Source organism: Ailuropoda melanoleuca, chromosome 4 (genome assembly GCF_002007445.2).
Source record: "Ailuropoda melanoleuca isolate Jingjing chromosome 4, ASM200744v2, whole genome shotgun sequence".
NCBI classification, from domain to species: Eukaryota; Metazoa; Chordata; class Mammalia; order Carnivora; family Ursidae; genus Ailuropoda; species Ailuropoda melanoleuca.
The window spans coordinates 43,652,821-43,676,382 of record NC_048221.1 but is presented as its reverse complement, the minus strand read 5'-3'; the positions used below and the strand labels follow the sequence as shown (position 1 = coordinate 43,676,382).

Sequence of the window (23,562 nt, the reverse complement as noted above, 5' to 3'; positions counted from 1 at the left end):
ATCAACAACATCTCAGAACTGAATAAATATCACATAGAGAGGCAGCATAAGTCATACCTTCTTCTGCAGAATATACTACTGTGGTGGGACTGAATGGGCCTTCTCCTTTATTGTTGAAGACACCCACTTTAACCTCAAAGGGAGAGAAGGGGCGCACGCTCTCATTCCTGAACACATATCTGGAGGCATCGGCTGATGCCAGGACTGTCAGCATCCAGATCATTTTGCCGTAGGGCCGGAAGGCCACCACATAGCCAAAGCCTCTGCCATTTTGTAATTCCTCAGGGACCGTCTGGAAAAGAAGGGAGGTAGTCTTCAGAAATCACAGCAGTTTGATTCAAATGCTAAAATTGTTTTATTTCACCCTACCTCCCAACATTCTTATATACATTCTTCCCCACCTATCTTACTTTGTTTCGTCAAGAGACTTAGGTTTGGGGCTTGCCGTCAGTCTACATTAGCTATGGATGAGGTGTTGAAGTAGGGTTAAACAAACAAACAAACCCCAATGAGAACCTGTACTGGACAGCCTGGCTTCTTGATGGGGGAGACACAGCTCTGAAGTTCTTAGAAATGACTATGAAATTCAGTTGATAGTTGACCTAGGAACCAACAATGCAACATGTACCATCCAATACAAATCTTCCTCCAGTGCCAAACAGACAAAATATCTCGTTGAAGATCTCATCTTGGCTCAGACAAGATCTTCCCCCTCAGAACTGAGGACTTAAGCTGGAGGGGGTGAGTAATTTCTTTTATTGCTGGGGCTTTAGTTAAATGAAATATTTTAAGTTTGGGGACTACTGTCTAAAATCTTTCAAAAACATTAAGAATCCTTACTAAAATTCCAATCTCCTCTCTCAAAATCAATTTTTAATAAATTGGGGACTAACCTACCTCCAAGTTGTTTTAAAAATACCTCATAGAAGGGGCCTCAGAAGCAAAGTCAATTGCCAGGAAATCGTGCTGGTACACCAAATCTATTGCTGGCCGAGGTTTTTAATCAATTGGCTATGCATCAGTTCAGGAAGAGGGGAAAACTGGTTTTCGTTGAACCAGCCTTCATGGATATATATATGTATATATTTTTTCTTGTGTTGTCTTCCATTTCATGATTGTTTTTTCTGTGATGAATCCAATTAAAACTTAATTCAACAACTGATGGGCAAGCACCATCTTTTCCTGCTACCCATTAGCTAGGTGAGAGGGAGTGTTTGCACCCCACTGAATTTTAGCTCTTCAAAACACAGGAGAAAACCTCTCAGAGTTGTTTAACACAGAGGAAAAAAATAAAATAGCCTAGATTACTGTACGTTCCTTTTGTTCCATGATTCATTTACCTCCCAGGTTATAACCAGTTCAGATTTGCTGCCTCCACCACCACTGACGTTAGCTGGGGTGACTTCGGGGACTGTGCAGGAAACAAAAAACAAGTCATGTCAGGTAGTAAAAGCAAATGAGGGGCAGGAAGGTTGCCTGGCTGAAGTGACTCACTTTAAACAAATACGCCGATAAACATATCTTTGTCATTTGAGGTCAGAAACAGTGTGGTCAAGTGGCCCAAAGCGTCAGCTTAAAGAAGTGAAATGTACCAAGGAAATTGCTATTAGCTACCTGTTTCCCACTAAACAAGGTACACAAGGTATGTGACAAGTCTGACCAATTGAGTTCAGCTCCATGTCTAGAGGCTGAGTTTCAGTAATTTGAAAGGACTGAGGTTCTGGTTCTAATGCTTGGATAGGCGTTTATTAACCATGCGGTGGTACACAAAGGATAGACAATACACACTCTGCCTGTGCAGAGCTTACAGTCTCTTGGAGGTCGAGAGCACATGCAGAACAATTACAGAGCGACGTCAACAACAAACAACAATACGGTGCAGACAGAATGAAGTGCAGTGGCGTTCTCAAGTAGCAGGCTGCTCAGAGAGGGTTGGGCTAATGGCTTCTCGGAGGAAGGTGAGTTTTGAGCTGAGTGCTGAAGGAAGTGGTGGACATAGGTTGACCCCTGGCTCACTGTGCTTAACCTCTTTGATCCCCAGTTTTCTCTGTAAAAGAGGGGAAATTATGCTAGCTTCCTCCTCAGGACTCCTGAGAGGAATCAATTAAATGACAATTTTGGAGGGGGAAAAGAGCATGGGGATTAGCTAGTTATCATCATGTAAATGAAAGACTCCAGGCAGAATTTAAAAATTGATGACTCGGTTTTTCCCTCAGTTAAAGCCAATGACATAAATCTAGATGGATTTCTGTCCAAAGAGTAGGGTCAGAGTTCCCACTTGCTTAGGAATCTTCAACAAACATTATCACCTTATCACAGCTGGGGGCTGTGCAAAGACCCACAAGGAAGCCTCCCACTTCCCAGGAGAGAAGGAAATGTACAAGTGAGGCAGATGCATGTTATTCTTGCCCTGTGCCCAAGCTGTGCCCACACAGGGTCATACTAAATTGCTGACCGGGCTTGTATGAATTAGCAGGATGTTCTGAATCTTAGCTTCTGGGAATGGCTGATACTCTAAGAAAATCTTACTGGATATTTCTGAAAANTCTAAGAAAATCTTACTGGATATTTCTGAAAAACTTATTTTTGCAACTAGTGATTTCTGTGTGTTGATTTTATTTGAAATGTGGGATGTGTACTAAAAAAATAATTCCTGGTTGAAGAATCTTGGTGACAAATGAACCCACGAAGAAAGAGCTGGTGTTCAGAAGAACTAAGCACAGGGCGTCTCTCCCTGCACAAGGAGACCCAGTGAAGAGTGAGAACTTAGCTCTTGAAGCTGAGCATCCACTGGCCTGATTTCTGATCATTATAATCATTCAAGGGAAGGGGTGCTAATCCAGAGCCTCATTAGGGCTGAAGAGCAGGAAGAATTCAGAGCCTTTTCCTAAGAGATTATAGCCACTGGCACAGACTCTCTGTGTCCTGCTGCTACTCACGAGCCTCTTCTGTCCTCCGCTTCTCTGAGGGCCGGCTGGGTTCCCCGATCCCAATCACATTGGCGGCAACTGTGCGGAATTCATACTCAACCCAAGGGTTCAAACCCACAACAGTCGCTGTGAATGTCTTTCCATCAATAAGTTCTGGGACTGAAAGACATCAAAAGATGGGGATGTTTTATAGGATTCCACGTTAAGCAGATAGGAGCTTCCATCCATCGTCATTAGCATTACTGTGCACAGGGCATTGGAGTCGGTCTGAGACAAGCTGTATGACTGCTGTTACAGGGAAGCATTCCCAGAACTCTCTTTTACTAACCTAACAAGTTCAAGTCAGATACCAGCAGATGACATTATGGTCTTCAAGGCCCCAAAGCATTGACTGTAATCATTAATGCTATCACCTAATACATTTTTCAGCATTTACTGCACAGTGTTAGGCACACTATTTACTTTTTACAAGTAAAGTAAAATTACTGTCCTCATTTTATAGATGAGGAAAACGTGCCTTGTAAAGGTTAGGTTACTGACCCAAGATTGCAGTGGATTTGAACCTTTGACTGTTTGGTCCAAGCTCTCTAACTTATTATAATAATGAAGTTAACAACGTTACAAATCTATAATGCCACTGACAGGAACTGTACTAACATATCTCAAGAAATAATCTGTAAACATGAAAGGCCATGAAGAACTCAAAAAAAAGGAGTCAGAGAGGCAGAATTTGATCATATTCACCCAGCCATATTTGGAGAAGGGCTCCTTCCCAAGAGGTCATCATGGCCCACCGTTTGATACTACAGGCCAAGAAGCTGTGGACATTGCCTCCATGCTCGCTGAACAACTTTTTGAGTTTTAAACTGGTTATCATAAAGATTTTCCATGTAAGGGGTGCCTGGCTGGCTCAGTCAGTAGAGCATGCAACTCTTGATCTCAGGGTTGTGAGTTCAAGCCCCACAATGGGTGTAGAGCTTACCAAAAAAATAAATAAAATAAAATAAATAAAATAAAATAAAATAAAATAAAATAAAATAAAATAAAATAAAATAAAATAAAACAAAACAAAAAGATTTCCCATGTGGCCCAGAAGACTCAAAGGGAGGTCTCCTGTGACAAAGCTAAGGCCATCATACGGGTGACTAGGATTCAGTGGCTGCCAGCCTCCTTAGACCACACTAACACAATCCTAGCCTCCAAAGGTATAGAGTGTGGGCTTTGGAGTCAAACTAACTCGATTCTAAACTTGAATTCACACTTAGTAGCCCACCGACCTTGGGTAAGTCTCTTAACCTTTCCATGCCTTGGTTTCCCTACCATACAACGAGGCTAATAACAGTTATCTATTCACAACATTGTTGAGAAAATCTAAAAAAAAGCACTTAGCAGAGCATATAGCACATAGCAAGAGCTCAGCAAATTCTAGTGTTTTTTTTTTTTTCCCATCGTTGTTATCCGCAGCAGTATCTTCACCCTCTTTCTTTTTTCATTATATTTCTGTAGTACTTCCTGTTCTTAAAAATGTTTCACAATTGTTTCTCTTTTGGTTCATAAACAATTCTTATCATGCCCATTTAACAGAAGGGGAAGACGAAGTTGTATAGAGAGTCAGGGCTAGCACGATCCCCTAACTTCCAGGTTTTTTCTATCTTCCCTTCCTAGCCACCCTTGTGACTCAGAATCAAGTCAGAGATTGAGCTGGAAACACAGAAACCCATTTCTGAGGTTGGATAAGCTGATGTGAAAAAAAAAATGACGTTGTTAAAATCAATACGATTCATCTGAATTGCACAGAACTAGGCCTATCACTCCATGCATTTATTTCTACCTCAAAATATTAAGACTGCACAACCAATCCTTGGGGACCAGAGGAGTGTGTATCTTGCTTGCAAAAACTACTTGTTTGTCCATTCTTCCTCAAATGAAACCTAGATAAAATAACTAGAATCAATTTGGAAGGGCAGGGATGGTATGGCCATCTCATATAGTTTTGCATATAACAAACTCTCATGCCTCTTCATGTCCAAATTTAGCCATCAAAAAAAAAAATAGGTACCAAGTCAAGAGGCTCCAGGCAGCCCTTAGTTACTGGTTTCTTGAGAGCCATAGATAAACTTTACAGAGACTATGTAGACTGGTATAATCCACTGCTTCTCAAAGTGTATTAACAGCAGTACATGGATAATTTTAGGTAATATGAAGATTGATGCATTTTATTTTTACAACTAATGTATTTTAATATGTATGTTAAGAAAAAATATAACCAACACAGAGACCTAGCATTTCATAGACATTATAGCTTAGGACAAGTTAAAAAACAAACAAATAAATGTGAGTTGATATAAAGAAAAATATTAAATAAATGATAGTACCATTCACTGAGGTTTAGGAAACACTGCCATAATGTATCATTCATAGCTGCGTCTGAGTAAGAACTTTGATGGACCTTGGCTTCTGCCACAAAGCTTTGTCCATTATGCTGAGTTTCAGAAGCCTCTGTGAGACACTAGCACCAGGCATCCAGTATGGTACCTGTATTGACTGCTTGCCAGCCCACGGAGAATGGAGTCCTGGCTTGAATGACATACATGGTGATGGGGCTGTGGTTGTCAGGTCCTGGTCTCCAGGAGAGCTGAGCGGTGGTATCTGTAATTTCATCTATGGTCACAGCCTCTGGGGGTCCTGGGGGACCTGTGAAAGAGCAAGACCCTCAGAAGTGGAGCATTGTGTTCACATGTCCAAGCAAGGGGTTGCATAATTGAGTGCAATGCTGATCCACTCAACCATTTATTCACCCACTCACAGATTCATCACTTGTCAATTCCTTTTTGAATGCCTGTTGGGTGCCCAACATTCTTCTAGGCTCTGAAACTACAGAGATGAATGAGACACGGACCCTTCTTTCTAGGGGCTCACTAAATAATCAGAAAAAAATAATAGGTAAATAGAGAATTAAAATAGAATACTGATTCGAAATGCTAGGAGAGAATATTGAGATACCACAAAAACTCAAATTCTTAACTTCATCTATCATATACTTACAGATTTCTGGTATGGGTCAGGCAGTGTTATCTTTGGATAGAGTAGTGATAAATGAAGATGAAAATCTTTTGGAAATGGTCATTTCTAGCACTGCAAATGTGGATTTGAGCAGAACTGGATTGGGAACTTTGATGGTCACTGTGCTGCTCCACACATTTCCACTGTACTGTAATTACTGATCCCAGCCCTGCCCCAGATCATGTGCAAACACACACTCATATGCAAGGGAACTTCTGTGAAAAGGGCCAGTGCTCAAGAGTCAAAAGATTGCGGTTTCTTCAACACAACTTCAGAATTGGGCTGGAGTCTAATGACCCTCATTTGCAGTTTTGTAAGTCATACCTGTATTTTTCCACTTATCTTCCTGATGTTCACTGTTTCTGCCCATGTATTTAAACCATTGAAATGAGAGGAAATCAGTTTTAAATGAAGGCTTGGAAATCTTAAATAAACAGAGGATGGAAAGCAGTAGGCAAACAACCACAAAATATCCACCCAAGCAAAGCTCCAGAGGTGTCTTAGATTCCAACAGGAAAATCTCTTACCAGGCAGTTAAATGCATTTTCAGCAAGACACAACTGACCACCTCAGGAGGAAGGGTGATGGTGAGGGAGACATGATGACAATCCTCATGTCCCTGAGGCAGGAATAAGGAGATATTCCTGGGAGGGCTTTGCTCAGCCCCATATAGTGGTCAAGTGTACTGCCTTGCACTACTGGGCCATGCCAAGGGAAGAAAGACATCTAGCGGAATGGTGAAAAGTTAATTGTAATTTCCCGAAGTAAGACTTTGTTCTGAGATTCACTCCTGTACCCTTCATAGGATGCCCTAAATTTCTCTTTCCTTTTTTAAAAATAATTTTTATAGACCCACAGGTGAAACTAAATTTATCTTCTCCCTCCTACTCCTGAATGAAAGGTCTGGAAATCTGTATGCCGAAACTGATTAATTTTCCGTCGTGACATTTCAGCATGCCAGCCTAATGCCACCTGGATAGAGCTGAGGCAAACCTTGGTCTTTGCAACCCTGATTAACCAGATAAAGTCCAGAAGACCACATCATCATCTTTTTTTCTCACTAGATTTCTCATCCTAGATTCCCACCCCCAACCCCCAATTTAATGGATGCTCTTTTTTGATGTCCTTTAAAATCAAAGTACCATAAGTAGAAAAGTGTTCCCCTTGAAACTCCTCAATGAGCTAAACTGATAGGAATTATCTGAGCCCACTGTGGGAGCTGAGTAAAGGAAAACGAAGGGGTGGTATGAATTAGGCCACTGGCGGTAAAATGGTACTTTCACAACTTTGTTTGCTCTGTATGCTCCTGCCACTGACCACACCGGTGTGGAGATAGGACCTCACAGAATGTTTGCCAACTTTGTCTTGGGGAAGTTGGGTCCCTCTTTCAAAATGAGAAAATGAGCCAATGTTTATCCTCTGAACAAAATGTTCACATGGTCAGGGGCTCACAGATGTTTTGGTCAAGGCAACAGAAGAGGGAACGTTGGTGTGAGACCAATGCCTCAGCTTCTCTCCCAGTGAAGAAGGGCCTTTCTACCTGCCAGTAGTGGGCTATACCCTAAATAAAGTAGATATCAGAGAATCAAGGGGGCTGGAGCCAAGACTCAAAGCTTTACAAAAATCTCTTACAGGGCAGTGAAATGCATTTCTGCATTTTCCTTGTAATATGCAGAAAAGCTGCAAGGGCAGAGCTAGAGGAAATAAAACGAAAGATTATGGTTTAAAATGGCATATTAATTTATTGGCCTTATTAACTGATTAGACTAGATTTTCTTTTAGACTGAGTTTGCAAATTCCTCTTGGTATTTAATGTTATTTTCTGTGAAATGAAGTATACAATATCATTTAAGAACTTCAAGTATTACTGATTTAAATATTTATTAGTCTAATTTATTGGTGTTTAAACTGCTGATCTGAACATTATCCTAATTAAATAGAGGATAAATTTTCGGCAACAGAATTCTTTTGTCCCCAGGGGGAGAGCAGACCAGCTCTCATGTATTTTAAAATGGAAATAAACACGTTTCCATAAGTTATTTAATGGGTATCTCAACCCATGTTGAAAGTTTTTTTCTTTTATCTGGCTCTTACCTGTAGTTACCGAAAGGTTTCTGTAGGCCATTTAAAGAGGGACGAAAGCAGACGGGATGGAAAAGCTATTTTCTTTAACCTCTCTTGACAATGAGTTTAAGTTGCTGACTCCCACACCTCTCCCCCCTCAGCCTAGCAGGGACGGCAACAAGTCTGTTGCTTCCAATAATACCTTGTTCCCCCTGAACTCAGATTCACCTGCCTCCACACCTAATTGCCGCTGCAGTTTTGTATTCTTGCTCTCAAGGTTCTGCTGGCCGAAAGATACCAAAACACCAATGGTTAGGGTTCAGAGGTAGGGGGTGCCAGCCATGAGGTTATTTTGAAGTTCTGATTTGGCTTCCCTTTCAACACTTTAGAAAAGCTCCGAGCATGCGTCAGTTTGATTCTGGTACGTTCCCTGGTTTCCAAAGATTTTAATTTCAATATAAAAATATTTGTTAAAACTCCATTTACTGTTGCTTTATAAATTGGTTCCATGGGGCTCAGCCAGGGCCTTTGGAGCCATTAGGGTGAGGTTAGGCCATGTTGGTAGGACTCAAGAAAACTTCCCAAATGTCAGTTTCCCCATGAACTGCCGGCTGATTTACTACACCCCAGGCAGTCGGGAAGTGTTTCCCTCTAAAGCCGTATTTTAAGAACTGGATAGAACTATTAACTTTAGGGAAAAAAGGTAACGGGGAAAAACTGGTGATTTTTCTGAAGCCGTGGTTCTATCAGTGCCCTAAATCACTAATTTGGCTTAGCCCCGATGAGACATCAAAAGGCACAGTTTGATCCTTCTTTAAACTATTTGCTTTTGTTAATCCAAAATTATTCTAGAAGGTCCTATCAACGACAACAGCCATTCACTGGGGCACTCGGGGCACTCACAGGAGTTGTTTTCAGTACAGAGTAACGGGATTTGCCCTGCACTTTCTAGTGATCCCCCCATGAGAAAGAGATACACACAGAACTTCTGTAGGCTGTTAACCACAGTTTACAATGTTCAGCTTCTATCTGACTTTCTTCCGTAATTCTAAACCAGTGAGGTTTTTAGAAATCTGTGCAGAAGTAGATATCACAAAAGTATTCCAAGTACAGAAACCAAAATTCCCATACCTCTTACAATCAGGTCTGCCCCGGCAGAGAGCTTGTCTACACTTGTTTGGACCATGCAGATGTATTTCCCAGCATGCTTCAGCTGGATGTTTCGGATCATCAAATCACCAGCTGAATCCTGCTGATAAAGTAGGGGAAAGTGGCTACAATTACTTTTTAATGAGCTCTAAATATCATTATCACATGAAGGACACTGTGACTAATGGATTTATTTTACACTGGCTGATGAAAACATTGGTGATGCAAGCCATGGCCTATTAAAAATATGTGAGCCTGCCTGAGAGATAAGAACACCAACACTTTCAGAACACACCTTGGACAAGACCTCAGGTGTCTGGTTTCTCTGGGTCTCTAGAGCAGTTTGCCACCCATGTCGGAAGCACTTAAACTTACTTAAGGTGGCTCTTGATCTAGTCCTGTGGGTTTCTTCAGATATGCCCTCAACCTGCCGCCTTCACTGGCATTCCAATACTTTGGAACTCTGTATTTAGAAAGGGGAGGCAAGCCCACATTTGGAGGCATCTGCATTTTAGTGCACAATTCTTACAGCCAGCATTTGGATTGCTCCCAGTTTTGAACCAAAAGAGTATGAGGATCACACTCTCCAAGGAAATCTAGCATCACCTAGTGTGGAATGTGCTAATTTGTTTTTGAAATGCCACATGCAAATTTGATTAGCAGATGAATAGGACTGATTACATCCCAGTATGGATTTCTATGTGCCCAAGGAATATTTCTACACATTCACCAGTATGGTACTTTTAATAACTATGAGACGATGCCTCTACAGGCTATCACAAAGGTGGCATTTTAACTGAAGAACATGGCTACACCTTGGAGTTTCCTTTCACAGCTCTGTTAATCAAAAGCTTGGGGAACAGGTGGCTTGCGTATGAGTGCCCTCTAGAGGTCAGTTTCAGGAAGCTATGCTTACTTCTAACCCCACAGTGGATGACAAGATAACAGGTTATTTTGGCTCTGTTGTTATTCTTCCAAATGACAATAATGTTGGATAATGCTTAATAGTATTTAAATATAGGAGCCATATATTTAGGCTAAATACTCACATGTTCTATGAGGTAGGCATTCTTGTTATCCTTCCTTTACAGGTGAAGAAACTCAACCACAAAGAAGTTATATGACTTGCCTAAAGTCACTTAGCCAAAACATGGCAGAGCCAGGATGTGAACCCACAAGGTCAGGCCATTCTATCATCTGGAAAGACCTTATTCTCAGCCTAAATTAATGTGTACTTAATTCCCTTTGTTTTAGAGCAATGTATCACAAATCCATCCGGGACAATGGAAAACCTGGAACTGCCAATAGTTGTAAATAAGTTTAGAAGAGAGGCTCAAGCATTCAGTGAAGGGAGAGCTGATGGTTAGGTACTCAGGTGTCTTGGACTGATCCCTGCTGTGAGATTTCATGTAAGTCTCTGGGTTTTAGTTTACTGACCTGTGAAAGAAGGTTGCATTGCCCACTGGGTGAGGTTGTGAGAATCAAATGAGAGTGTATGTGTATGTAAAATCCTGAAAACTGGGAAGCACAGAGTAAATTTAAATTGGTATTATTAATGACCATGAGTGGTCATGTCAAAGTTATTAAATCTAACTCAAGGAGAGCTGTGATTTTTTTTTTCACTGGAAAGCTGTTTTATTTATAATACTTGGGTTCTCATTCAGATTCTATTTACTAATCAAGTCTTATAACTGCTCAGTAAAATAGGATAGTAATTGCTACCCTATTCCACAGGCTTCTGTGAGGATTCAAGAGCTGATAGACATGAAAGTGCTTGATAAATGATTAGGTGCTTTGCAAATATAAGGCATCATCATCATCATTATCATTATCAATACTTCTTCACCTAAGACCTTCACGTGGTTAGGACTCTTGAGTATAGGTTTAAACAAAAAAATATGCCTCACAAGGAGGCATGTGCAGGGAAGGTGGAAAGCCGTACTTCTTTTAAAGAAATGGGTATACTATATCAATAATCCATTTTATTCACCAAGGGCTTAAAGTCAGAATAAACTAGCTGTAACTTGGAAATTTCAGAGTACAGCAATGTATTAATAGAATGTACTGTCTTTATTTACGGATTTGGACCAGAGTTGTGTTTTTAAAGTAAAACTGAAACAAAGGGAAAAAAATTAAGTCAGGGTTGAGGTAAGAGTCTCACAGAAGGAGACCACAATTAACTTTCTCTTTTCCTTTGAAGTCATCCAGATCAAACAGTTTATTGAGATCTATACTGGTGTTCCTACCAAAGTGAACAAAACAGCACCAGCTTCTTTTTTTCCTGCTATGGTCTGCTCTGTTCCTAACGGAGCACTTGGAGGAGGTCAAAGGACAAGGAAGCTTTTCTGAAAACCGCCAACAGGCTGGCTCTACCAAGCATCCCTACCACCACGCTGACCCAGGGAGCAGAAGCTGTGAAATGGCTTGACTTCAGAATTGCTTCCTTACCTCTTAGGTGGACAAGTTCTACCCCTATAGACATTAAATATCCTGGTGACTGATACACTTACTTCTCACAATTTGTAGTGCTGTCCTGAATTTTGCACTTCTTAGCAATAATTGGTTGGTGTTAGCAAGAGTTTCACAGAAGAGACAAGCTTTTCCCATATGAGAGGCTAATGAAAGTGATTCCACAGATAGAGCTCTCTACAAAAGGTGGTCATTAGTGCTTGACTCCGTTAGTGGTGTCTCCACCCGTGCCTCAGCCCGGGCTGGCATGCAGCCAGGCCAGCATAAAATCCACATCTGTCTGACTGGTAGGGCATCTATTTTGATCGGTCAGACAGCTGTTCTAATTGGTTGGTGCCTGTGCCATTCTGGGAGATAATTTTTTTTTTTTAAAGATTTTATTCAACAGAGAGAGACAGCCAGCGAGAGAGGGAACACAAGCAGGGGGAGTGGGAGAGGAAGAAGCAGGCTCCCAGAGGAGGAGCCCGATGTAGGGCTCGATCCCAGGACTCTGGGATCACGCCCTGAGCCAAAGGCAGACTCTTAATGACTGAGCCACCCAGGCGCCTCTGGGAGATAATATTTTTAATATCTGTTCTGGCCAAGACATTGGTCTTCATGAAAACTAATATTCTGTGTAATCTATGAAGGTTTTCTCAATTTATACTTTCCTGTTATTAAAATCAATGTTACTCTTCCTTCATTTAGTACAACTATTAAAATTTATCAAGTACTTGTTTTGTGGAAGGCATTGGGCTATGCACTTTTCTAGACCGGAAGGTATTTAATATCTTCAATGCCCTTGTGAAATTAATATCTTTCCCGCTTGGTTATTAAGCTGAATCATACCAAAGAAGTCCAGAATGCTTAATATTGGCAATTTCATCCAGCCTTTCTCAACCAGGATTCCAAGACAGACTCTCTTGTGACCCAAGGCATCCACTGATGTAATAAACTAACTTCTCTCCTATGTATCTAAAATATTACCAGTTGTATATGATCTTTGGAAAAATTGAGAAAATGCTCAGATCATTCTTGGTGTTCTGTGAGAGACAATATTTGAGAAAGGCAGCAAGAATGTAATTAAGGAGTAGTATTATAGTTGATTGGAAAACAGGCCCTCAACATATCATACGAATTATTTTTTAAGCTTTAGCCCACTTATTTTCAACATAAGGGGAAGGGGAGGGAAAATGAAGTGGGCAAATTAGATTCCTATGGCAGAGGGATGGAGAGGGTTTTTTCAAGTCACAGCCTCATTTTTATTTTCTGCTGTCTTTCTTTTGGTTGGACCCCTCCATGAGCATGGCAGCCAGAGTGAATCTTTATTACTAATGGGAATGTATGGCTGTATTAGGGTAAAAAAAATTTTTTTTGAGAACAATTGTGATAGATACAAATTTATTTCTAGATTTAACCTCACCTTGGTGTGTGTTCAATGGTAGTATGTATTTTTATGGAAAGGAAGGCATTAAGAAAATTCAAACATTTGAATTCAAAATTAACTGGAGATAATAATCTGATCAGGCTTTCAGAATCAAGAAAGAGAGCCCTAATATCACAATGATGAGACTTCCACAAGAGCCAAGGGGAGTTTAATCAGCAGACTAAAATCACATAAGTAAACTGTCCTCATATTTTCTTAATCAGATGCTATGATACATGGTACTGCGTGGGGCATAGAGCAGGATATTTGAAGTTTAAAGCTGAGTTCCACAGTTTAGGGATATGAGGCCAAGGCAAGCCATACATTTCCCCCTGAGCTCCAGTTTCCTCATTCATATACAGTTCAGGATAACTAGCCTATAGCATTGTTGTGGGGATGAAGAGGACTGCCAACTGGGGTTACTCAGTAAGTGGTGCCACACTGATCAGGCAAAACGGAGCAGGAATTAACCAAGAATTTCTTAAAATAAGGTGTTGGAACAAGATGATCAAGAATAACCTTATATTTCTTTTCAAATTAGTCTAAACAAGTTGAGTCACTTTGCAGAAGTTCAGTTGCATAATAAATTCCTGTAGATAATTTGATATTAATACTTACCCCTCCGACTCTTTCAAAGTGGTCCCCATCTTTGTCAAAATCTATCAGGTGTCCATTAAATGACCAAGTAAACACGATGTCTAGCGAGTGATCATGTGTTACCTGGCATGGTAGAACAATACTTTCTCCAACAGTGACATCCATGCTGGAAGGGGGTACCATCACCCTTGTTGGATCTGTAGGGTGAAAACAAAGGCAAACCAACAACAAAGACTGTGAGCTTGTGTGGAAATAAAATATGGAATCCAAGAGCAGGATGAAATACTAAGTAGTTTTGCTTTATTTTTTCTTAGGCTGTGACCAGTAAACCTTAGTCATCTGGGAAGCTGAGATTCAGGCCAGGAGGTCATTTTTAATATGAAAAGATGAAAACACTCATTATGTGAACCTTCACAGAGCAACAAAACTCAGCTGGGGAGCACTGAGGTTAGATCTCTGAAGACACTCACGGAAGGGCCTACTTCTGACAGCTTGCTCAGAAATTGCCTCTTTAAAAAGGTTTTCATATCTCCCCAGTGTCACTAGAAAGCAGTAATTCAGTTGAATACTAACAGGAGAAATGCATGTTAATTTGGAGTTTTTGGCTTCCCCCCCTTATTATAAAAGTGATAAATGTTTTTAGTATGGGAAATTTAGGAAATTTAAGAAAGTTATAAGAGGAGACCAAAAAATCAGTACAAAACAAAACAAATCCTACTTACTCTCCTTACTGTCCAGATAAAACATCTTTTTTTATTTTGGTATAATTTCCCTCTGTCTTTTTGGTTTATAGTTTTTTGGTTTTTTTTTTTTAGTTATTTTGTTTTGCATTCTTGTAAACATGATACACATATGATTTCCCTTTTTTCTCTAGTTAATATAATATAGGTTTATATCTTTATCCACACATTTTTATAATCTGCATAATGTACTATTAAGTTTATAGTCTCAACCATTTTGAAACAAAGACATTTTAGCAAATTTTTTAATAAATATAAAAATGCTGTAATAAACTCACTGACAAAATTATATATATTTGCATATGAATATTACATCTTTAAAATAAGTACTAATTTGCTTTTAAATTCACCCTTTACATTATGATTTTAACTGAAAATGAAATGGGCTTGTTTAGCTGAGACAGTTTATAAACGCTAATCCTACATTCACGTGCCAATGATCTTTTATTTTTCACTGCAACATGGTTCATAAATGTTGTCAGAATACAATGGTGAAAAGAAATTTGAGTTAAAAATAAAGGTCATAATAATACCTAAAGAATGAAATTCTGAATTCAGCCATATTCCAGAAATTTCTCTGCACTAAACCAAATCAAACTAAACCAAACCAACAAACCATAACAAAGAAGACAAATCAAAAACAAGCAAAACAATGAAAGAACATTGATTAATACCCTTTATAGTCACAGATTGTATTTCAGGCTGTGGGGTATATAAATATTTATTAAGTGTATCTCCTCGATTAAAATCTCAGCTGGAAATTTTGAAATGATGTCTCATAGGACGTGTTTGATGGGTCTTACTTTCCAACAACGCATACAAAAATGTCCTCTTTAAAGAGAGTATTTAAAAGAGTTTTCTGCCCTTTTATCCAACTATGGAAAGCACATATTTCAAGTCATTAGAAAAGGAAAGTCTGTGTCCATAAACAGATTATTAGCTTTGAGTGAAATATACTTTTGCTGTTTTCCAAAACTAGGAAAAGATCATAAATGGATTGCTGTGCTTTTGGTCATTGTTGTATGAGTGATATCCATGAGAAGAGAAGGTAAAAACAAGTATTGCCAGCTAAGAAATAATGGGAGGGAAAATCCTTTATTTTAAAACCTGAGGCTTTTACAAATCACATCATCAAAATTTGCTCTAGTGATTAACTGATCTGCAGGTATAAATACAGATCGAGATTTTTTTTTTTTTAATGAGGGAAGGAATTGAGAACAAAGCACTTTAGAATAATTATCGCTTTTAAATTGAAATTTTCCTCATCTTTCGAAAGAAGACCGGATCGAATAATTCCTGGCCAAAATCACATGTGAGTATGGTTTTTATTTGGCAAGATTTTGCCTACTTCTCCTTTAACTGGCTGTCTACTGATTTCACAATTTAGATTCTTATCTTAAAGAACATTCAATTGTTGATTTATCCACCAAGCGTGTAGCATTGTGTTGTATGGATGACAGCTTCTTGGTACCAAAAGAGATAGAAAAGAGAATGAGGGAATAGAAACATTCATAATAACTAGCTGAACCCCTTACATTCCAGACACCGTGTTAAGACTTTACATAGATTATTTCATTTATTCCTAAAAAATAGGTATTGTAAACATCTCTACCTAAGGATTGAGGGAAACTGATGCCTTAGAGTGTTTAAAAGGAACTATCTACTGTGCTGAGCTGCGTCCTTTCATTTAGCTGAAAACATGATGCCCATTCACAAATCATCCAGAGAACAAGTCGAAGGGCATTATATAGCAATTTGTACTCTTGCTTATGTATAGTCAACTTAAGATATTTAAATGCAGAAGAAATTTGGAGAAGGCTGTGGGGTGAAGACAGTTTCAGAGGGTTTCACTGCAAGAGTAATGAAGTTACTGCCTTAAAAAGGTAAAAAGGAGCAATGACTTTATGCATCAAATTCTGGCTCTAGCTCTAAGCTCACACGTCAAACTTCTGAGAGCAGAGTCAGATGTCCAGGCTCAAGTCCTTAACAATGTCTTGGCTTCCTATTTCCTGACAACTTCTGGGTGAGCAGCAAGGAGCTGGCACATATTCCAAAGCCTAGAGTCATTTGTAATTCTGGCTCACATTTTTAATTGACTTTTGTTTCCTGAAGAAATGTTCATTCCTTTATGCACATGTAGGGAGTGGGGACAGATTTTATTATTAGTGAACTCAGTTGCCTGTTAACCAAGAACCAGAGAAGTTCCCTAAGTCAAGGATTTGCTGGTACAGTCTGTGCTGACAGCTGCTAATTCATTAACTTAGCGCTTGTCACCAATTCATGTTCTGAGCCCTGAAGTAGCAAGAATCAATGCAAAGCAAGTCATGCAGGATACACACACCAGAGAGGTCTCCTTGGGACTAGAGAAGATTAAACTAAAGAGGTTGAAACCTCATTATCTATTTGGTTTTCTCAAATTGCATGCCAGTTCAGTACTCCTATTTTCTGTGTTGTGAATTCTGATGCTTTTTACTTGATTAATTTCCTTAAATTTGAATATAAACGCTGTACACAAATAAACAGATGGCTTCTTCAAAACAAAACTGTCTCCCCTCCTTGGGTTTTAATTCATCAAGATCAGGAAGAACCTATATTTACGACTTCTGTTCTGAAGAGTCACTCCAGCTTTTGTTCTGTGCATAGAACTCTCAAAGGCAATTAGGACTTGAGATGTGAATTGATGTCTGGGTTTGGATGTAATTAAATACCAACAATAAATATGACCAACAACACCCCTAAACTTTTCTGCTTGTGGTTGGTTCATCCTGCAGAGAATGATAAATTCAGAACTCCAGAGGACTGATGTTTAAAATGTATACATTTACCCAGTGTTTAACCCTCCCGGGATAAAATAAAAAAAAAAATAATCATGTTCTACATTGTTTTCTATAATAGATTGAGGACAGAAAGTACAGCAAGTGCTTTGTTCTCGAGAGCACGACAACCATGAAAGAGAGACAATCATTAACAACTCTGTTAATGATTAGGTCAACAATTTGATGCATAAATCACAATACTTACTATCCAAGTCATATTATCCTCTGACTTTCCCTGTTGGTGGAAAAGCTTTCTGAACTAGGGCTTTTATTATCTGTAAAAACAAGTACCTGTGGGTTCACAGGACAAGAATTATATTTTGATTTTGCTTTTCCTATACAATACAAACCCTTCCTTTTAGTTGGTAAATACCTTCACTCACAGTGCCAGGGTATTCAGTCCATGACTATCAGGAACGTACTTAATGTGTGTTTCATTCCTCTTCATTTACAGAAGGTATACATCTCCTTTTGTTAGTGAATTTCTTTACTGTAATGGTTTTGATTATGCCTTTGAGTCACGTTGTGTCTTCTTTTTTATATTAATTTTTATAGATGGAACTTTAAAAATGGGATTCTTCAAAAACAGGAGCTAGTCAAAGAGCTGACAGCTCACCTGAAATGGCACAAGGGGGAATGGCCAGAGAACTATTTTAATGGTAGCTAAATGCCACAACAAAGATGGTAGATTAATTTCCACAATAAACCTGGAGGTTGCATCCTGGGAATGAATTTCCACTCTCTGCATTGGTCCCATTTTTGAATAAAAATAAAACCTGTGTTGGATGAACTATATCTATCATTTCTGCATAAAACACACATAAAAGGAATACTCAAAACATGAGATGAAATTCAAAACTCACAACGACTTCAAGCTGGACCAATTCTTTCACTTAGTATGAAATATAATAGGGATAAAGGCAAAAGACTACACTTAAAAAAAATCAGCTACAAACGCACAGGCTAGAAGAAGACTGGATTGGCAGCTCATGTGGAAAAGACTTGAACATCTCAGTGTCAACAGGGTTTGTGAAGTTGCCCCAAAAAGCTAAAGCAATCTTAAGTTAAACAAATAGCATGTGGCATTCCATCTTAGAGATGTAAAAATCCCATTGTATTTTGCATTAATGAGACCACAGCTTGGCTAGGAACATCTCTTGGATTCACTGGCAGATTAGTGCACCTAGATTAGTGAAGCACATAATAAATCTATAACAGTTAAAATAACTGAAAATGTTTGACATAAGGAAGAGAAATTACAGGAGACATAAGAACGGTCTTCAAATATGTGAAGGGTTTATAGGCAGATGATGAATTAAACTTCCTTTGCGTTGTCCAAAGTACAAGGTACAAAAGGTGCATTTTGGCTCTGTAGAAGACAGAACTTTCCAATAATCTGACCTTTTCAACAGGGAAAAGGGCTGCCTCAAGAGAATGTGAATCACCATTTCTAAAAGTATTCAAGCAGAGATGGGCACCATCAGAGAAGGTAGGTCAGGTTACACTGAAGGCCAGCCAGGCTAGATAAAGCCTATGACCCTCTGAAGACTGATGCTTCCCTGACCATCCTACTCACTGGTGATCTTTTCCTTTAGTGAAGCCTGTTCTCTTTCTTCAACATTAAGCTTGAACATTGCCATGAACTATCATTTACATATATCTAGTTTCTCCCCTATGATCAGGTTCCTGGGAGTCAGTGACCACATCTTATACTTTTCTTTTTTTTTTAAAGATTTTATTTATTTATTCAACAGAGAGAGAGACAGCCAGCAAGAGAGGAAACACAAGCAGGGGGAGTGGGAGAGGAAAGCAGGCTCACAGCGGAGGAGCCTGATGCGGGGCTCTATCTCACAACGCCAGGATCACGCCCTGAGCCGAAGGCAGACGCTTAACCGCTGTGCCACCCAGGCGCCCCCACATCTTATACTTTTATAATCCTTGGTGACTAGCTCCGTACCTACTCATGAGAGGTGGTTAAGGATAAGTTGTTGACAATCTGTGAATGGTGGTATTGGTTAATGATATAAATAAGGCCCTGAACCTTTAAGTGTTGTAGACTGGGAAGGTATTGTGTTATATTTCTTATTATTTACCCAACAGAACATAAAAAAGGAGCCACCTAAGGGTTCACTCACTGTGGAAACTCTGGTTCTTCCTCTGTGTTTATTACGGACTTTTGCCTCTAAGGCCACATTTAGGATTTATTTTTTTCTTATTTTAAAAGAGCAATTTATTTTTAAAATAATTTATTTTTGCATAATTTCAAACTTACAGAAAAGTTGCCAGGAACATACAAAGAATTCTTTCACCTTCACACGGACCCCTCCATTGTTAATATTTTACTGCATTTGCTTCTTTCCTTCTTGCATATAATAAAGATACATAATAAACAAGCATGATATTCTCTATAACGTATAATATTTACTCATTATCATTAGCTTTTTTTCTGAGCCTTTTGAGAGTAACTACAGACATGAGGTCTCATCACCCTGAAACATTCCAGCATGTGTTTATGGAATCAAGGACACTTTCCTAATAATCAGCATATGACCCTTCATTTTTTTTTAAAGATTTTATTTATTTATTTGACAGAGATAGAGACAGCCAGCGAGAGATGGAACACAAGCAGGGGAAGTGGGAGAAGAAGAAGCAGGCTTCCAGCAGAGTCTGACTTGGGGCTCGATCCCAGAATGCCGGGATCATGCCCTGAGCCAAAGGCAGATGCTTAACAACTGGGCCACCCAGGCGCCCCAGCATACGACCCTTCAAATAAAGAAATCAACCCTGGTACATCATCACTTTGCAATTCAGATCCCATTCAAAATTTGCTAACCTTCTCAGTCATGTCTCTTTATATTTTAGTCCAGAACCTTATCCAGGAAAGCATGTTGAATTTATTTGTCATGGTTCTCCAGGATCCATCAAGTTAGACCATTTCTTTAGTCTTTCCCTACCTTTCAAATCCTTGACAGTTTTAAAGAGAACAGGCCTTACATTCTATAGGATGAATCTCAACCTGGTTTTATCTGATGTTGCATGACCTGATTTAGGTGTGCATTCTCAGCCGGAACAACACTGAAATGTTGTGGTGTATCTTCTAAGTGCATTGGATCAGGAGCTATGTAATGGGATGTGATGTGAACTCATCTTCACACTGAGCATGGTTAAAAAACATGGTTAAGGGCACCTGGGTGGCTCAGTTGGTTAAGTGTCTGCCTTGGCTCCGGCCACGATCCCAGAGTCCCAGGATCGAGTTCCGCATCGGGCTCCCCACTCAGGGGGAGTCTGCTTCTCCCTCTGATCCTACCCTGTCTCTTGCCTTCTCTCTCTCACTCTCTTAAATAAATAAAATCTTAAAAAACAAACAAACAAACAAACAAACAAACAAACAAACCATGGTTAAAAACCATGATCACCTGGCCGTGTTGGTGTCTGCATGGTTTCTTTACCTCATATTTAACATTTTCCCCCTTGTAACTGATTAGAATTTTGTGAGGAGGTATTCTGAAATTACACCAATATTCTAACACTCATCAAACCTCTACCCACCAGACTTAGGATCCATTAAATACTCCTGCCTAAAGCAACCACCCCTATGATGATTGCTGGTTGACAAGTCTGTTTCCATCATTCCTTCTACATGTACTGGATGACATTTTCCTTTAAGGAAGAACTTTCCCCTCTCATTCATTCATTCATTCATTCATTCATTCATTCATCTATTTACTATTGGCTTCCTATTTTATTCAATGGGTTGTAATACATTACTATTGTTATTTATTTTAGTGCTCAAATAGTCCCCATTTTGGCCAGTCACAATCCTTTTAGCTGACTCCTGTGTCCTTGTGACATTTCACTCATTTCTTGAGTGGTTCCTAACTGTCTGGCTTAGTAAGATGTTCCAGGCTCATCTTATACTTTGCTGTAGTCCTAGAATCAGCAATTTCTGCAGGGAGGACTGGTTCTTTTTAGTGGAGGATGATTTTGAGAAATCAAGATGTGGACACTATGTACTTATTGATTCTATGCCCCCTTCACCAAAGAGCTAAGTGCGTGCACACACACACACACAGGTATAATACGCATATATACACCTCTACAATTATTTCTAGATCTTGTCGTCAAAACATTTACTCATTTCAACTCAACACCCAAAAAACAAAAATCCAATTAAAAAATGGGCAGAAGAGATGAACAGGTATTTCTTCAAAGAAGACACCTAGATGGCCCATAGACACATGACAAGATGATCAAAATCACTCATCATCAGGAAAATGAAAATCAAAACTACAGTGGGATATCACCTCACATCTGTCAGAATGGCTAAAATCAAAACACAAAAAACAACAAGCATTAGTGAAGATGTCGAGAAAAAGGAACTCTAGTGCATTGCTGTTTGAAACGCAAGCTGGGACAGCTACTATAAAAAATGCTATAGAAGTTCCTCAAAAATTAAAAAGAGAACTAACCTGCAAATGGATGTGAAAAGAAAACCAGGGTAGCAATACTCATATCAAACAAAGACTGTAACAAGAGACAAAGAAGGACACTATGTAATCCATCATTAAGGGGACAATCCAACAAGAAGATGTAACACTTGGGACACCTGCTCAGTCGGTTAAATGTCTGCCTTCAGCTCGGGTCATGATCCCAGTGTCCTGGAATCAAGTCCTGCATCAGGCTCCTTGCTCAGCAGGGAGCCTGCTTCCCCGTCTGTCTGCTGCTCCCCCTGCTTGTGTGCGTGCTCTCTCTCTCTCTCTGACAAATAAATAAATAAATAAATAAATAAATAAATAAATAAATAAAATCTTAAAAAAAAAAAAAAAGGAAGATATCACACTTGGAAATATTATGCACCCAACATGGGAGAGCCCAAATACTTACATCAGTTAATAACAAACATAAAGGGAATAATTGATAATAAAATAATAGTAGGGGACTTAGCACCCCACTTACAACAATGAATAAATGATCTAAACAGAAAATCAACAAGGAAACAGTGGCTTTGAATGACACATTGTACCAGATGGATTTAACAGATATATTCAGAGCATTTTATACTAAAACAGCAGAATACATATTCTTTTCAATTGTACATGGAACATTCTCCAGAATAGATCACACATTAGGCCACAGAACAAGTCTTAACAAATTCAAAAAGATCAAAGGTATTCCATATATCTTTTCTAACCACAATGCTATGAAACTAAAAATTAACCACAAGAAAAAATCTGGAAAGAGCACAAATAACTGGAGGTTAACATGCTACTAAACAATGAATGAGTCACCAAGAAACAAAAGAGTAAATAAAAAATTACACGGAGACAAATGAAAATGAAACCACAAAGGTCCAAAATCTTTGGGATGCAGAAAAAGCTGTTCTAAGAGGGAAATTTATAGCAATAGAGGCCTACCTCAAGAAGCAAGAAAAATCTCAAATAACCTAAACTTACACCTGAAGGAGCTAGAAAAAGAAAAACAAATAAAACCCAAAAACAGTAGAAGGAAGGGAGTAAAAAAGATTAGAGCAGAAATAAGTGAAATAGAAACAACAAAGAAACCCACACTAGAACAGATTAATGAAACCAGGAGCTGGTTCTTTGAAAAGATGAACAAAATTGATAAATCTTTAGCCAGAGTCATAGAAAAGAGAGACAGAGAGCGAGGACTCATATAAACAGAATCAGAAATGAAAAAGGAGAAATAACAACCACCACCATAGAAATGAAAAGGATCAGAAGGGAGTATTATGAAAAATTACATGCCAACGAATTAGACAACCTAGATAAATTCCTAGAAACATACAACTTACTGAAACTGAATCAGAAAGAAATAGAAAATTTGAACAGACCAATTATCAGCAATGAAATTGAATCAGTATTAAAAAAAAAAAAACTTCTGAAGGCTTTAGAGGGGAGGGGAGTGGGGGATCGGGATAGGCCAGTGATGGGTATTAAGGAGGGCATGTATTGCATGGTGTACTGGGTGTTATACGCAAGTAATGAATCATGGAACTTTACATCAAAAACTTGGGATGTACTGTATGGCGACTAACAGAACATATTAAAAAATTATTATAAAAAAACAAAACAAAACTTCCAACAAACAAAAATCCAGGACCTGATGGCTTCACAGAGGCATTCTATCAAACACTTAAAGAAAAGTTAATACCTATTCTTCTCAAACTATTCCAAAAGATAGAAGAGAAGAAAAGCTTTAAAATTCATTCTAAAAGGCTTGCATTACCCTGATACCAAAACCAGATAAAGACCTTACACAGAAAGAAAACAACAGGCTGATATCTCTGATGAACATAGATGTGAAAGTCC

At 39.0% G+C, this 23,562-nt stretch overlaps 1 protein-coding gene across 6 annotated transcripts in view; it reads right to left on the bottom strand.

The window, feature by feature from the left end:
• Window positions 1–23,562, bottom strand: part of CNTN4 (contactin 4) — a 901,169-nt gene that overhangs the window by 12,322 nt on the left and 865,285 nt on the right. For 5 of the 6 annotated variants that reach the window (XM_034658663.1, XM_034658662.1, XM_034658661.1 and 2 more), the window contains 6 exons: window positions 13,699–13,874; window positions 9,189–9,309; window positions 5,466–5,624; window positions 2,940–3,089; window positions 1,341–1,411; window positions 58–292 (listed from right to left, as the gene is read on the bottom strand). In XM_034658663.1, the coding sequence (XP_034514554.1) occupies window positions 58–292; window positions 1,341–1,411; window positions 2,940–3,089; window positions 5,466–5,624; window positions 9,189–9,309; window positions 13,699–13,874 (912 nt within the window). The remainder of the gene's footprint in view (window positions 1–57; window positions 293–1,340; window positions 1,412–2,939; window positions 3,090–5,465; window positions 5,625–9,188; window positions 9,310–13,698; window positions 13,875–23,562) is intronic. The other variant, XM_034658665.1, reaches the window with a different exon arrangement.